Genomic DNA, 16,074 nt, shown 5'->3' on the forward strand with positions numbered 1-16,074 from the left:
ACCCAGAAGGTGAAGGCTGGAGGTTACAGTGAGCTGAGATGGCACCACTGCACTCCAAAGCCTGGGACAGAGTAAGACTCCGTCTCAAAAAAAAAAAAAAAACCAAAAAAAAAAAAAAAAAAAACAGAAAATAACAAGTATTGGCGAGGATATAGAAAAGCTGAAAGCCTCATGCATTGCTGGTGCGAATGGAAAATGGTACAGCCCCTGTGCAAAAGGTTCCTCAAAAAGATAAACACAGGCTGGGCGTGGTGGCTCACACCTATAATCCCAGCACTTTGAGATGCCAAGGCAGGTGCATCGCTTGAGCTCAGGAGTGTAAGACCAGCTTTGGTAACATGGCCAAACCCTGTCTCTATAAGAAAAATAAAAATTAGCTGGGCATAGTGTTGCACATCTGTAGTCCCAGCTATTTGCGGAGCTGAGGTGGGAGGACAGCTTAAATCAGGAAGGTAGAGGCTGCAGTGAGCCATGATCACACAACTGCACTCCAGCCTGGGCAACAAAGTGAGACCCTGTCTCAAAAAATGAATAAATAAATAAATAAGGATAAACAGAATTCCCATATAACCCAGCAAATCCACTTCTAGATATATACCTGTACTAGTCTGTATAGTCTTGCTGTGACAGAATACCTGAGGTTGAGTAATTTATAAAGAAAAGAGGTTTATGTAGTTCCCAATTCCGGTGGCTGGGAAGTCAAAAAGCATGGCACTGGTGTCTGCTTAGTTTTTGGTGAGGGCCATGTGCTACACCACAGCATGGAAAAGCAGAAAGGCAAGGGGGCAAAGAGGCACACAAAAGGTGGAACCTTGCTTGTAACAACTCATTAGGGCAGTGTCCCATGATCCAAACACCTCCCACTAGGCCCCACCTCCTAATACTGCCATATTGGAAATCAAATTTTAACATGAATTTTAAAAGAAACACATTAAAACCATCGCAATACGAGAAGGAATTGAAAGCAAGGATCCAAATACACACTTATACACCAATGTTTACAGCAACATTATTCATAATAGCCAAAAGGTGTCCATTGATGGATGAATGGATAAACAAAATGTATATGCACACAATGGAATATTTTGCAGTCATAAAAAGGAATGAGAAGTTCTGATACATACTGTAACTGGATGAACCTTGAAAATATGCTAAGCGAAATAAGTCAGACACCAAAGGACAAATATTTTATGAGTCCACTTACATGAAATAACTAGAATAGGCAACTTCACAGACACAGAAAGTAAATTAAAGTTTACCAGAGGCTGGGATGAGGGACCACGCAGAGTTACTGTATAACGTGTAGAGAATGGTGATGATTGTACAAAATTGTTTACGTACTTAATGCCACTGAATTATACACTTAAAGTTGTTAAAATGGTAGAGGTTATATTATACATATATCTATTATATGATTTGCTTTTTGACAAGTTATAAATTGTACAAAATTAAGGGGGTACACAGTGGTGTTTCATACATAGGTACGTATACAGTGTGGAATGACTGAATCAAGCAAATTAGCATATTCATCAACTTAAATACTTATTTACACCACCTAACTACAACTTTCTACTCTTGGACCAATATCTTCCTGTCCCTCCCTTCCATGCCCCATGCTCTGGTAACTATAATTCTACTCTCTGCTTCTATGAATTCTATTGTTTTAGATTCCACATTAAATGACAAGATGCAGTTTTTGTGTTCCTGTGCCTGGCTTACTGTACTTTGTTATGTACATTTTAACACATTTTTTTAAATTTAATTTTTTTTTTTTTTTTTGAGATGGAGTCTTGCTCTGTCACCCAGGCTGGAGTGCAGTGGCACTATCTCAGCTCACTGCAACCTCCGCCTCCTGGGTTCAAGCGATTCTCCTGCCTCAGCCTCCTGAGTAGCTGGGATTACAGGCATGTGCCATCACACCCAGCTAATTTTTTGTATTTTTAGTAGAGACAGGGTTTCACCGTGTTAGCCAGGATGGTCTTGATCTCCTGACCTCGTGATCTGCCCGCACTGGCCTCTCAAAGTGCTAGGATTGCATGTGTGAGCCACCGCACCCAATGGGTAATTTTTGAAATATAAAAAAAGCAATTTTTAAAAAGGATCAAACTGCCAACCTTGAAGACCATGTTGTGGGTTAACTTGTGGTTCCCAAGAGATATGTCCACCCAGATCATCAGAATATGACTTTATTTGGAATAAAGTTCTTTGCTGGTGTAGTCAATGTAAGGGTCTTGAAATGAGATCACCCTGAATTACAGCGGGCCCTGAATCCAATGAAGAGTGTCCTTAAAAGAGACAGAAATGAAGATAAGACAGACAAAGAGAGAAGGCCATGTAAAGACAGAGGCAAAGACTGGAGTAATCTACCACAAACCAAGGAACACATGAAACCACCAGAGGCTCAAAGAGATGAGGAAGGATACTTCCCTAAAGCCTTCAGAGAAAGCATGGCCTTGCCAACATCCTGATTTCAAACTTTTAGCCTCCAGAACTGTGAGATGATAAATGTCTGTAATTTTAAACCACCAAGTTTGTGGTAATTTCTTATGGCAAACCTAGGAAACTAATTCAGATTTTAGCACATGGAAATGAAGTGCTGCTTTAACAGCTAAAAATGTGAAGGTGGGCCAGGCATGACGGCTTACGCCTGTAGTCCCAACATTTTGGGAGGCTGAGGTGTGAGAATTGCTTGAGCCCATGAGTTCAAGATCAGCCTGTGCAACATGGTAAAACACCATCTCTATTAAAAAATTTATAAACAAAGAAAGAAAAGAGAGAGAGAAGGAGAAAGAAAGAAAGAAAGAGAGAGAGGGAAAAAAAGAAAAGAAAGGGAGAGAGAGAGGAAAGGAGGAAGGAAGGAAGGGAGGAAAAGAAAGAAAGGGAGGGAAGGGGATAGAGGGGGAGGGAGGGAAAGGGAGGAAAGGAAGAATGGAGAAGAAGGAAAGAAGGAAGGAAGGAAGAGAGAGAGTGAGAGAGGAAAGAAAAAGAAAGAAAGAAAGAAAGAGAAAGAAAAGAAACAAAGGGAGGGAAGAAAGGGAAGAAAGGAAAGGAAGAAAGAAAGAAAGAAAGAGAGAGAGAAAGAAAGAAAGAAAGAAAGACAGAAAGAAAGAAAGAAAGAAGGAAAGAAAGAAAGAAAGAAAGAAAGAAAGACAGAAAGAAAGAAAGAAAGAAAGAAAGAAAGAAAAAGAAAGAAAGAAAGAAAGAAAAAGAAGGAAGGAAGGAAAGAAAGAAAGAAAGAAAGAAAGAAAATGTAAAGGTGGCTTTGAAATTGGGTAATGGGCTGAAAGAGTTTTGAGATGCATGATTTTAAAAAAGTACAGACTGCCTTAAAGACATGGTGGTAGAAACACTGATGTCAAAGGCAATTCTGGTTAGGGTTTAGAAGGATGTGTTGAGCAACTAAGAGAAAGTTTCTGTAGTCTTAGAGAATACATACACAGAATCATGAACACTTTGGTTCTTATCAATATTTTGGTTAAGGATGCTTCTGTTGCTGTCTCAGAAGTAAATGAAGAATATGTGACTGGCAACTGAAAGAAAGGTGATCTATGTTATAAAGTGGCTGAATTATGTTCTATTGTTGGATAGAAAGGAGAATCTGGAAGCCACGAACCTGAATATTTAGCCTAGGAGATTTCCAAGCAAAGTGTTGAAGGTACAGCTTGGTTCCTCCTTGGTATTTATAGTAAAATACAAGAGGAAAGAGATAAATTGAAGAAGGAACTTTAAGCAAAAGGAAACAACGATTAATTGGGAGGTTCTCAGATTATTCAGAATACAAAGGAGGTAGAAATTAGGAAATTCACTGTTTAGAAAAGTGTGTTCTGGAGAGCAGGCCACATGGCTAGACAACCATATGCTGAAGATATTAGCAGTGTGACTCATGAATCCAATCAATCATCTCAATAGAAATGAGGAATGGAGATGGAGTTATCAGTAAGGAGCTGTGAAGAATCCTCTTGTCTAATGATATGGATCCCCTTGATATGTAAGGAGACTGACAAGGTTTTAAAGAATATCATACCAACAAAAATGCTATAAGCCTGTACTGAAAGGAACAGAGATGGGACAAAATGTTTTAAAGTGTCTAACTTCTGGGATTTTATAGGCAAGAAATGGACTAATATAGCTACTCAACTGCAAACATGTGCACCCCTTCAGGGAAAAGTAAAAATGACTGAAGGCAAGCAGCATAGTGGGGGATGGGGGTGGAGAAGAAACAGGCCGACACCAGCTGCAGAGTCTCCATGGGCCCAGAGGGCAGAGGATCCAGCCACAGATGATTATTCTCAGGCCCTGAAACCTAGAGAAATTTGTCCTGCTGAGTTTTGAACTTGCTTGAAACCAGAGATCCTTTATTCTTTCCATTTCCTTCCTTTTGAATGGGAACGTCTATCTTACAACTGTCTCATCCTCTCATCACTGTATTTTGGAAGCAGATACCTTGTTTTCTAGTTTCACAGGTGACAGATGGAGAATTTTGTCCCAAATGAATCATGCCAAGTCCATACTCTTACCTAATTTAGATGATTTAGACAATGAGATTTGAAACTTTTTGAGGTTATAATATTTGGAGATTTTGGACTTAAGAGTTCATGCTGCAGCCAGGCGTGGTGGCTCACACCTGTAATCCCAGCACTTTGGGAGGCTGAGGCAGGCGGATCATGAGGTCAGGAGATGGAGACCATCCTAGCTAACATGGTGAAACCCTGTCTCTACTAAAAATACAAAAAATTAGCCAGGCATGGGGGCACGTGCCTGTAGTCCCAGTTACCTGGGAGAATAAGGCAGGAAAATGGCTTAAATCCAGGACGCAGAGGTTGCAGTGAGCTGAGATTCCACCACTGCACTCCAGCCTGGGCAAGAGAGCGAAATTCCGTCTAAAAAAAAAAAAACAGAGTTCATGCTGTAATAGGTCAAGACTTTTGAGGATGTTGGGATGAGGTGAATTTCTTTTACATATGGGATGTAAATGAAGTTTTAGGGGTCAAAAAAAAACTGTAGTGGATTAAACTGTGGCTCCCAAAAGTTATGTCCACCCAGAACCACAGTATGTGAGCAGAATAGATCTTTGGAGAGGTAATTATGGTAAGGATCTTGAGATGAGAACACCCAGGAATAAGGTAGACCCTAAGAGAAGAAAAGAAGACACAGAAAGAAGACCATGGAAAGATGAAGGCAAAGACAGGAGTTTTGCCGCCACAAGTCAAGGAATACCAACCAAGCCACAAGAAAATGGAAGAGATTCCATCCTGGCTAACACGGTGGAACCCTGTCTCTACTAAAATTACAAAAAATTAGCCGGGCGTGGTGGCAGGCGCCTGTAGTCCCAGCTACTCGGCAGGCTGAAGCAGGAGAATGGTGTGAACCGGGGAGGTGGAGCTTGCAGTGAGCCGAGATCACGCCACTGCACTCCAGCCTGGAGAAGAGAGCGAGACTCCGTCTCAAAAAAAAAGAAAATGGAAGAGACGAGCAAAGATTCTTCCCTAGAGCCTTGATTTTGGACTTCTAGCCTCTAAAACTGTGAGATAATTTCTGATGTTTTAAGCTACCAAGTATGTACTAATTTTTTTGGCAGCCTTAGGAAACTAATTTAAGAGACCACCAATCCTCAAAGATACAATAAATTGAACACCAAAATGACTATGATAAATCAGAATGTATCACATATATTAAAACTCATGAGTTCATAATGATATTCCCTCCCAAACCTCACCTCTGGGAGTTGTGAGGGTGGGTATCAATTCATTTTTCTGAAAATTATTGATAAAGGGGAAAAAAATAAGCATTTATCCTGCTTTTTCTTTACAAACCATATTACAAGATAACCAAATAACTGATGAGGAAATTCTTTATGAAAGAATTCCAGTTAATAAATACAAAAGAAATGACCAAAAAAAAAAAAATCACTCTTCTAATAAAATAATGGATATAGGCAACAATTATCATTGGCTGATAAATCCATTAAGTGAAAAGTTAAAAATAAATTAAGTTCAGATCCCACTGACAGAACCTAAACCAAATGATTCATTTAGTATCACTAAAAGTAGAACCACCACTTATGTTACCTCCTAGAATGATCCAACAAGAATTCACAGCCCCATTTAATGGGGTGACTATACATTCTAATTTGTCTAGAACAATTCCAGTTTAAACTATTCCTTCTGTATAATCATTAGTAGCACCCCCTTTCATTCTCAAAATTGTCTGATTGCAAATAAATTATATAATCACTCTTTATAAGCATTTCTTGCCAAAGCAACTGAACCTAAACTCATGAAGCTCTACCAACTAGGGCTCTCAATCTTGGCTACAGATGGAAATCACTTGGTAAATTTTTTTAAATATTGAGATGACATTTTACCTCATGGGCTCTCATTAATTTATCCGGCCCAGGGATCAGGATAACTAAAAGCTCTCCAGATAATTCTAAAGCTTCAGCCAAAGTTCAGAACCACTGCTCTGTATTTAACTACTAATTTGTGGGAAATACAAGGGGTAAAAGAACATGTTAAATACCATAACAAGGATTCAATCAGCCAAATTCAAAATGTGGAAAATTCTCCTGGAACAATAAACTAGTTTTTTCAACAAGTAAATAGCATGGGAAAGGAGTACAGCGGGTATGAGTTAAGAAAGGAGATTACTGGCTGGGTGTAATGGCTCATGCCTGTAATCCAAGCACTTTGGGAGGTGGAGGTGGGTGGATCACTTGAAGTCAGGAGTTCGAGACCAGACTGGCCAACATGGTGAAACCCTGTCCCTACTAAAAATACAAAATAAGCCAAGTCTGGTGGTGCATGCCTATAATCCCAGCTACTCGGGAGGCTGAAGCAAGAAAATCGCTTGAACCCAGGAGATGGAGGTTGCAGTGAGCTGAGATCATGCCACTGGACTCCAGCCTGGGCAATAAAAGCAAAACTCCATTTCAAAAAGAAAAAAAAGGGCGGGGGGATGATTAAGGTTAAGAAAAACTTAAGAAACATATAAACCAAATGAAACGTGTAACTCTTAGTTGGATGATTTAAACATATCAAGTGTAAAAAGACACTTAAAGAATAAGAGAAGTCTGAACACAGACTAGATTAAGGAACTCTTTTGTTACGTATAACAGTATTGTGGTTGTGCTTGTTAAAAATTCTTACCTGTTAGAAATACACATGGAAGTATTTATAGATTAAATGATGTGATGTGTGTTATTTCTCTGAAATTATTTCAACTAAGGAAAAGAAGGAAGGAGGAAGGAAAGGAAAGGAGGGAAGAAAGAAGGGAGGGACGGAGGGAAGGAGGGAGGGAGGGAGGGACAGAAATGAGTAGTTAGATGAGACAGGAATGGTAAATTAATTTTTTGCTTATAAATGTGTAATATGCATGTCAGTATTAAAATACTTACATTTGTAAGACATATTGGGAAGCATAAAGAAAGAAAAACACATATGATTCTTGACCTCAAAGAACTGATAGTACTGGGTTCTATATGCTGGATAGACCAAAACAAAACAAAAAAAAGGACTATCTTTGGTCAAAGGCAGCTAGCTAAAACTTCCAGGAAGCCAGAAAAATGACATGAATGAAATTAAAATAACAATATAAATATTTCCTAAGAAAGTGGGTATAGGTATGACAAGGTTGGATAAGAACTATTGCTACCCCAAAATTGCTAAATTCCAGAGATTATACCATAAACAGACTTTGAAAAACCCATGCTCTTACTAATGGCTAAACCACATAAAAGTGTCTTTTTTTTTTAAGTCAAATGATCAAGTATCAGCAATTTTGTTGGGTTGAATACAGTACATTTATACAATACCTGCCTTTCTGCTTTGCTAAAGTAACTACATACAGTTAGCTCATAGTAAAATAATCAGAATTTTTAAGGGAAATACCACTTTTCTTTAAATAGTGGCTGTTCTCCTAATACAGAATTCAAAAATACCTCTTAAGTATCCATAGAAACTGCAATTTTATATTTATCTACTTACACATTCTTTAGTAACAAAACCTTTCTGGCAAGGCACAGTGGCTCATGCCTGTAATCCCAGCACTTTGGGACGCTGAGGCGGGCGGATCATGAGGTCAGGAGTTCAAGACCAGCCTGAACAACATGGTGAAACCCTGTCTCTACTGAAAATACAAAAATTAGCCAGGCGTGGTGGCACACGTCTGTAATCCTAGCTACTCGGGAGACTGAGGCAGGAGAATTGCTTGAACCCAGGAGATGGAGGTTGCAGTGAGCTGAGATCACACCACTGCATTCCAGTCTGGGCGACAGAGCAAGACTCTGTCTCAAAAAAAAAAAAGAAACAAAGAAAAGAAAAAAGAAAATCTTTCCATTGTCAAAAAAAGTACAAATATAATCTTTAAAATAAATCACAGCTTCAAAATATTTAGTGTATATTTTCTAAAAAATAACTATGAGCTGTGAATATGTATTTTAAGATGATCTCAAACAAAAATGTATTTCTTTTTTTTTTTTTTTTTTTGAGACGGAGTCTCGCTCTGTCGCCCAGGCTGGAGTGCAGTGGCCGGATCTCAGCTCACGGCAAGCTCCACCTCCCGGGTTTACGCCATTCTCCTGCCTCAGCCTCCCAAGTAGCTGGGACTACAGGCGCCCGCCACCTCGCCCAGCTAGTTTTTTGTATTTTTTTTAGTAGAGACGGGGTTTCACCGTGTTAGCCAGGATGGTCTCGATCTCCTGACCTCGTGATCCGCCCGTCTCGGCCTCCCAAAGTGCTAGAATTACAGGCTTGAGCCACCACGCCCGGCCACAAAAATGTATTTCTTTGGGAACAAGCTAAGTTAATGATTCCTGAGAAGTAATTTACATCAACTCTGAATGTAATTCAAATTATTCTAACATCCATACATTACAGATAAAGAATTATGTGCTTTATTTTACAAATGAGAATATAAACACTAACCATAACATTTCTGGATAAACAAAAGTGCTAACCTATATGATCAAATAAGACCAGTTCAAATAATAATTGATCCTGATTTAGCCATCATATCTCCAGCAAATCTCTCTGTGCTTTAGTTTTCTAACATATAAGGCTACTTATACATATGCTTTCTCTCTTTTTAAACCATACCAGATATATACATCTCAAATTTAATATACAGAGAATTTTAAGTATGAAAATGAATACAACTTACTAGACCGGGTAATATTCACATTTATAAAAGTTATTATTTTATAAGTAAACTTTGAAAAGACAAGGATTTTACAACAAAATATGGCTGCCAGATTTAGTTAGACCTCTTATTTCATAACATACTTGTTATTATAATAGCCATGCATAAATAATTCAATCATTTATAATAAACCTACCTGAGTCTTAAAAGCTATTTGAGAAAACAAAAATTTTATCATCTAAAAAAATTAAATAATACACCAACTTTAGAGTGTGTGTGTGTGTGTGTGTGTATTTGTGTGGGGGTGATGCTTGTTTTAACGCCTTCATGTATAGGCACTAGGATATGAACTTAATTCTCTCTATACCAGAGATGGTAGATGAATATAGTGCTGATCTACCCACACACTCAGCTCCCCCGTGTTCACAAATTGAGAGACTAGCATTCTAGCATATTCTGAATACAATTGTTCCAACTGCCCACAAATATAAAAACAAGACATCAGGCAGGCCTACCTAGAATTTAAGGTTGTTAACCCAATAGTCTTAAAATGCAGTCACCAGTTGGGCATGGTGGCTCACGCCTGTAATCCCAGCACTTTGGGAGGCCGAGGCAGGCAGATCACAAGGTCAGGAGATTGAGACCATCTTGGCTAACACGGTGAAACCCCGTCTCTACTAAAAATACAAAAACAAAAAATTAGCTGGGCGTCAATGGCAGGCGCCTGTAGTCCCAGCTACAATGGAGGCTGAGGCGGGAGAATGGCATGATGAACCCAGGAGGCAAAGCTTGCAGTGAGCTGAGATAGCGCCACTGCACTCCAGCCTGGGTGACAGAGCGAGACTCTGTCTCAAAAACAACAACAACAACAAAAATGCAGTCACTTGCCCATCTAACCATAATCCAGAACAATCAGAAGATCCCTAAATCTAGATCCATGGGAGAGAACTTTGGGGAGTAAAGGACAGTATGAAAGATTTACAGAATCCCTCAAAATTACAAAGCAGAGAACTTGGTACTCAACCCACAGAGTCTCTGCTGTAACAGGTAATCTTTTCTTACAAAAATAAATCAGCAAGTCTTCTGAGTTCCTATTGTGTAGAGGTCACAAAATGTTGAGAAGCAAAAAGCAATGAAATAGATACTATGTTAAAGGAGTTTACAATTTATCAGGAGAGCCAGCATATATTATCCTAAATGACCCTAAGTAACAGAACACAATGCCTAGCATACAGCTTATGAAATAGCAAAGGTGCTTAGCAACTTTTCTGTGACATGATTACAAAGGTCAAAAGCAGTAAGCATTATTAAGTACAATACCATGTCATCAATACAATTTCAGATTGAATAGTCTAAAGTTACTATCTAACTCTATGTGGATAGTTTGTTTCAACTCCCTCAAGTCAGTCAATTTCCAAAGACATGGTACTGCATAGTCCCCATTAATCAGCTTGGAGTATACATACGGAATCCATGTGTAATTTGGCACACACCAAAAAAAAGTGGAAAAAAGTACTTATATTATTTAAGACAATCATACTGAACACTCTAATGAAATATCAAAAACAAAATGAATTACGGATCAAAAAATATTATTTATGTATTATTTTTACTTTTTCTAGAGAGGTGGCTTCCCTCTGTCACCCAGGCTGGAGTACAGTGGCAATATCATAGCTCACTGCAACTTCCAACTCCTGGGCTCAAGCAATGCTCCCACCTCAACCTCTGGAATTAATTTGGAACCTTTGGAATTAATTAACCCCATTAATTCCAAAAATTAATGAATATGACATTCCTTCGGGATGAAACTGGCAAAATAATGGTGGAAACCTATACAAGTGCTGCGTATGTTACAGGTTGTTAAAAATAAAATTAAGTTTTGGGCCGGGCCCAGTAGCTCATACCTGTAATCCCAGCACTTTGGGAAGCCTAGGTGGGCTGATTACCCGAGGTCAGGAGTTCGAGACCAGTCTGGCCAACATGGAGAAATCCCATCTCTACTAAAAATACAAAAATTAGCCAGGCATGGTGGTGCGTGCCTGTAATCCCAGTTATGCGGGAGGCTGAAGCAGAATTAATTGAACCCATGAGGTGGAGGTTGCAATGAGCTGAGATTGCGCCACTGCACTCCAGCCTGGGCGACAGAGCAAGACTCCGTCTCAAAAATAATAATAATAATAATAAAGTTTTGCCGGGCGCGGTGGCTCAAGCCTGTAATCCCAGCACTTTGGGAGGCCGAGACGGGCGGATCACGAGGTCAGGAGATCGAGACCATCCTGGCTAACACGGTGAAACCCCGTCTCTACTAAAAATACAAAAAACTAGCCGGGCGAAGTAGCGGGCGCCTGTAGTCCCAGCTACTTCGGAAGCTGAGGCAGGAGAATGGCGTAAACCCGGGAGGCGGAGCTTGCAGTGAGCTGAGATCCGGCCACAGCACTCCAGCCTGGGTGACAGAGCGAGACTCCGTCTCAAAAAAAAAAATAAATAAATAAAGTTTTTACTGCTACCAGTGTGGAATCTTTTTTTCTTTTCCAGCATTCCTTTAGCAGAAGATTCACAAGACCAGTAACATCTTTTAAGTGCACTACACGAGATAGAAAACATTTAAAATCCAGCTGAATTTGTTGTCAAAGTGCACAGATGTTTTCTAGAATATCCTAGAACATCCTAGTACCGAAGGTGAATGACAACATTCCCAGCAACTGGATGCAGAAATCTCCCTGAATTAACATTACATATCTGAAGTAATTTACCCTATATATTTTCATTGGTGGACTATTTGCCATATGCCTTCATCCAAACACAGTAAGGATCCAGTTCAAAACTGAACACAACTTGAAATTTTTAAAATTTCAAAACTCATGCATTCCATACCCAACATTTATACTTACAAAATTATTTGGACATACCATCATACAGCTTAACTTGTTCTATGACTAATTATTGCATTAAGTGAATCCAACATTTTGTAAACTTATCAACGGTAAACATTTATTGTTCAAAACACTACAATAAAATGCATTAAAATAACATGACTGATGAACAAAAAGAGGGATAGAGGGGTAAATACATGATAAAACAAGTGGAATGCAATTCTTTTGGGGAGGGGGGTTTGAGACAGTGTCTCACTCTGTCACCTAGGCTAGAGTACAGTAGCCCGATCTCGGCTCACTGCTACCACCGCCTCCCGGATTCAAGCAATTCCCCTGCCTCAGCCTCCCAAATAGCTGGGATTTACAGGCACCCGCCAACACGCCGGGTTTTTTGTATTTTTAGTAGAGATGGGGTTTCACCATGTTGGCCAGGCTGGTCTCGAAATCCTGGCCTCAAGTGATCCTCCCGCCTCAGCCTCCCAAAGTGCTGGGATTACAGGCGTGAGCCGCCGCGCCTGTCCGGAATGCATTGTTAACCGTACGACCTAGGCGGTTGGGTGTATGGCTGCTCCCTGTAAGTTTTATAATTGTGCCCGATAGTTCAAAATATTTTCCTAATAAATTGTTGGAAAAAATAATACTTGATACTTCTTTGGTCATTTACAATTGAAGCTTTTAAAAAGAAAAACATAGATTAAACTCCTCTGTGGCATCCCACACAGGCACTACAGTTGGGACAAACCTGGATTCAAATCCTAGCTCAACCTTGCACCTAGCTGTGTGATCTAAGTAAATTACTTAAGCCTTGAACACCTAAATTTCCTCATCTCCAAATAGGTTCTACGTGGAGTTACTATGAAGTTAAATTCTTCACATAAAGCTCTTAGCTCAGTGCCAGGCACATAGTAAGCACAAAAAGCGTCAGCTGTAGTATCATTATGAGATTAATTTTATGCTAAGTTGAAAGGGCATTCTTCATAAAGTAGTAATTTTTTGCCCTTTTGCTAATTGATCGTTCCTGAAACCATTCCCAAAAGGAAGACTCCTAAAAGGAAACTTACTTCTTATGCTAAGCGGGGAGGAAGTAAAAGAAAAGTGAGGGATATTGCTCAATCGATAGTACAGTATTGTTCGCCATCTAAAAAAAACCACTGAAAATTAAATAAGAAAAGTTTCCAGACAAACTTTAAAAGGTATTCAAACAACTCCTATGTAGAACTGGCTTCACCTCTGCAGGTTGATTGAGTACATCCCTGTTATGACAAAACTTGTCATACTCTTCCACGTCCCTAATTGCGAGTAAGAAGCTAGGTTAGAACATGACATTCATAGTAGCCAAAATCCTTCTCCTAAATCAGGACATGCCAACGATCCCACTTCTTCACAGGTAAGACCACCACCCCTACTTTGGTCTACATAACGGCCATGGGGGGAGGGGAAAGGAGGCAGGAAAATGAATTCGCGATGGTGTTACTGAAGAACCCTCCGGCTATTTCTCCTGATACCCCTCCACGACTTATTCCCGCCACCACCACCCCCACCTGACCTCTCCCCAGTTAAACTTCCACACTCTGATGGACTAAAGATGCACTTAAGAATCTGACACCTCCCCTCCTCGGGCCCAGATATCCCACCCCAGTGCTGGGGAAGGTGGGGGGAGAAAGGCAAACAACGGCCCCCTCCCTTCCCCCCCACCCAGCAGCAAATCTTTGTCCCACCTGCCGAGGGACCGCTCGCCAGCGCGCTCCGGACCCCAGACTGCCTCAGACCTGCCGGCAACCTTGTTCCAACTGGGCCTCGGCGACCCCTACACGAACCTGAGTATGGCCCATTCCCGGCCCCGGGCCGCGCCCCGCCCCCCGCCGCCCGAGTTCTGCCTCACCTACCCTCTTTCGGGGGCCGGACTCCACCTCTCTCTCCGCCATGTTGGGCCCCGCTCGGAACCGCTGCGGCTCCCCGCGCGGCGGCGGCGGTACCTCTCGGGCCCCCGGCCCCCGCCCACACTGCAGGCACGGCCACCTCGCGGCAGCTTCCCTGGACCCGGCCGGGCCTTGCGCCGAGAGTGGGGAGGGGGCGGATGCCGCGCGCCGGGCCGCAGCTTCTGAGATCCCACGGGTCCGCGCGTGGGCGGGAGGGCCTGCCCGGGGACGCGGTGGGGGGACCGGGACTCGGGGGGTTAATGGCCTCCAAGGGGCCCCGTGAGTAGGATTATTTTCTCTCAGAGAAATTCCTCCGCCTGCGGTTTCTTAAAGGGATCACCAAATCAGCCCCTTGCGCGCGCCCCTGATGCGCAGGCGCACCCTAAGTCCCTCCTTCCTTTCCCACCAAGCCCCCGGTCCTGAGCGTGCGCGGTAAGTGGCCTTGGGTAGGCCAAATCCTGCAAGTCTCTTTGCTGCCAGCAGCTGCTCCCACCACTCAACTATGGCTGCTCCCTTAAAGGGACCATGACGCAGTGATGAAGGAAGAATGAAAGAAATTAGTGGAAAGACAATCTGGAGAATTGGGTGTAATGTCAGTGAGGGGTCCACATCACCATCTTACACCTGACTGCAGTGGTACCGTTGAAAAGGGAAAGTCATGGTGAGCTGAAGTTCTCAGTGGACCTCTGAACATGAAGAATCCCAAACCAATGAGGGAACAAGATAGTCATCTCAAGGAAAACCAACTTTCCTCCCTTTCGACCGCCTATGCTGAAGTACAAGGCATAGAATATCAAGGGCCAACTCCTATAACCTCACCTTAAAATCAAAGCTTTTGGTGATTTGGAAGACTGAACCAACAACTGGAAATAATTTGTTCAATAGTAATTTCTCCTTAGAACATCAAAATGGAGAAGGATCTTAGGGAACCATTTACTCCAGTGCTCCCAATGATAAAGTTGCAGCCTGATCATGGGAAGTAATTCGTCCCAATGTAACTAATGGCTGGTGTGGAGCTGGAATCAAGATTTCAGTCTCAGTCCTCCAGGCTGTCTTCAGGCAAGAGATAAATTTCGTTTAATTTGGTATCCCTAGAAGATTAAAAACTGAAGTTTCATGGTATTTGGAGAATATCGTAATTCTCCTGTGAAGATGTAATGATTTGCAGATGATGTGTGTCCTCATTCACCTCTACTGAAGGAGCTTGACAATCTGCCGTAAAGGATAAGCATCTTATTTCTAAGCAGGAAACCAGGAAGTAGATTTGGGTCTATCTTGTTCCAAAACTCGGAACAAGATAGGAACTATCTTGTTCCTAAGCTGCAAATGGCTGAAGAGAAGGAGGGCTTCATTCTTCTTCTGTTCATTCTAGTTCCCACAAGCTTTGGGTGGGGGAAAAAAAATGAAGCTTATAATGATAACTCAGGAACAGTGAGGAGACATATAGTAAGAATTAGAAAGAAGTTGCCTCCTGAAGGCCATTTCCCATGACAAGACATATTCAAGTGGGAATAAGTAGCCCCTGAAGTCACAGGATAATGAGATGTAACTTCTTTTTTATTTATCACTTGGTAGCTATTCTGAAATGGACATTTTCTAATCTGTAATATTATGCTGAAGACTATTGGTGAAATTGCTGCAAGTTTCCATACTGGCCTTGCTTATGCCTTTAGCACTGTCTTTAATTTCACTTCTGGGTAGGAGAGAAGAAAGAAGGACAAAGAAATACGTTCATTTCAGCCAGAATTTTAAAAACAAGTTCCCTTTAGTTCCATGTCCAGGACAAAAAAGAAAAGAGGAGCCACAAAAAGATAATTCCAGGGAATGTGGCTACATAAAACTTCTAGTGGTTTCCACCTGTTTTGTTGGCAGTGGAATACTCCCTTCTAATAAAATCTGATGGTTTAAAATGTGGAGCTGCTAAGTTGGGAGTGTAAGTGGGGAACCCACTAGTCTGTCCACCCAGCCTCACCCTTGCACTCTCTCTCCTTTCATGCCCCCTCCCATCATTAGAGAAATGTTGACTGTCTCAGATCACAGTTTAAACTTATTAGTTTAGGCCGGGCGCGGTGGCTCAAGCCTGTAATCCCAGCACTTTGGGAGGCCGAGACGGGCGGATCACGAGGTCAGGAGATCGAGACCATCCT

The 16,074-nt window shown here is 41.4% G+C and overlaps 1 protein-coding gene across 2 annotated transcripts in view; it reads right to left on the reverse strand.

The window, feature by feature from the left end:
• Positions 1-14,276, reverse strand: part of ZMYM4 (zinc finger, MYM-type 4) — a 167,446-nt gene extending 153,170 nt beyond the window's left edge. Inside the window, exon 1 of one of the 2 annotated variants that reach the window (XM_011955349.1) lies at positions 13,895-14,276. In XM_011955349.1, coding sequence (XP_011810739.1) covers positions 13,895-13,933 — 39 coding nt within the window. In that variant the 5' untranslated portion in view covers positions 13,934-14,276. The remainder of the gene's footprint in view (positions 1-13,894) is intronic. The other variant, XM_011955350.1, reaches the window with a different exon arrangement.
• Between the last annotated feature and the right edge of the window lie 1,798 nt (positions 14,277-16,074).

This window comes from Colobus angolensis, unplaced genomic scaffold (assembly GCF_000951035.1).
Source record: "Colobus angolensis palliatus isolate OR3802 unplaced genomic scaffold, Cang.pa_1.0 Scaffold4, whole genome shotgun sequence".
NCBI lineage: Eukaryota > Metazoa > Chordata > Mammalia > Primates > Cercopithecidae > Colobus > Colobus angolensis.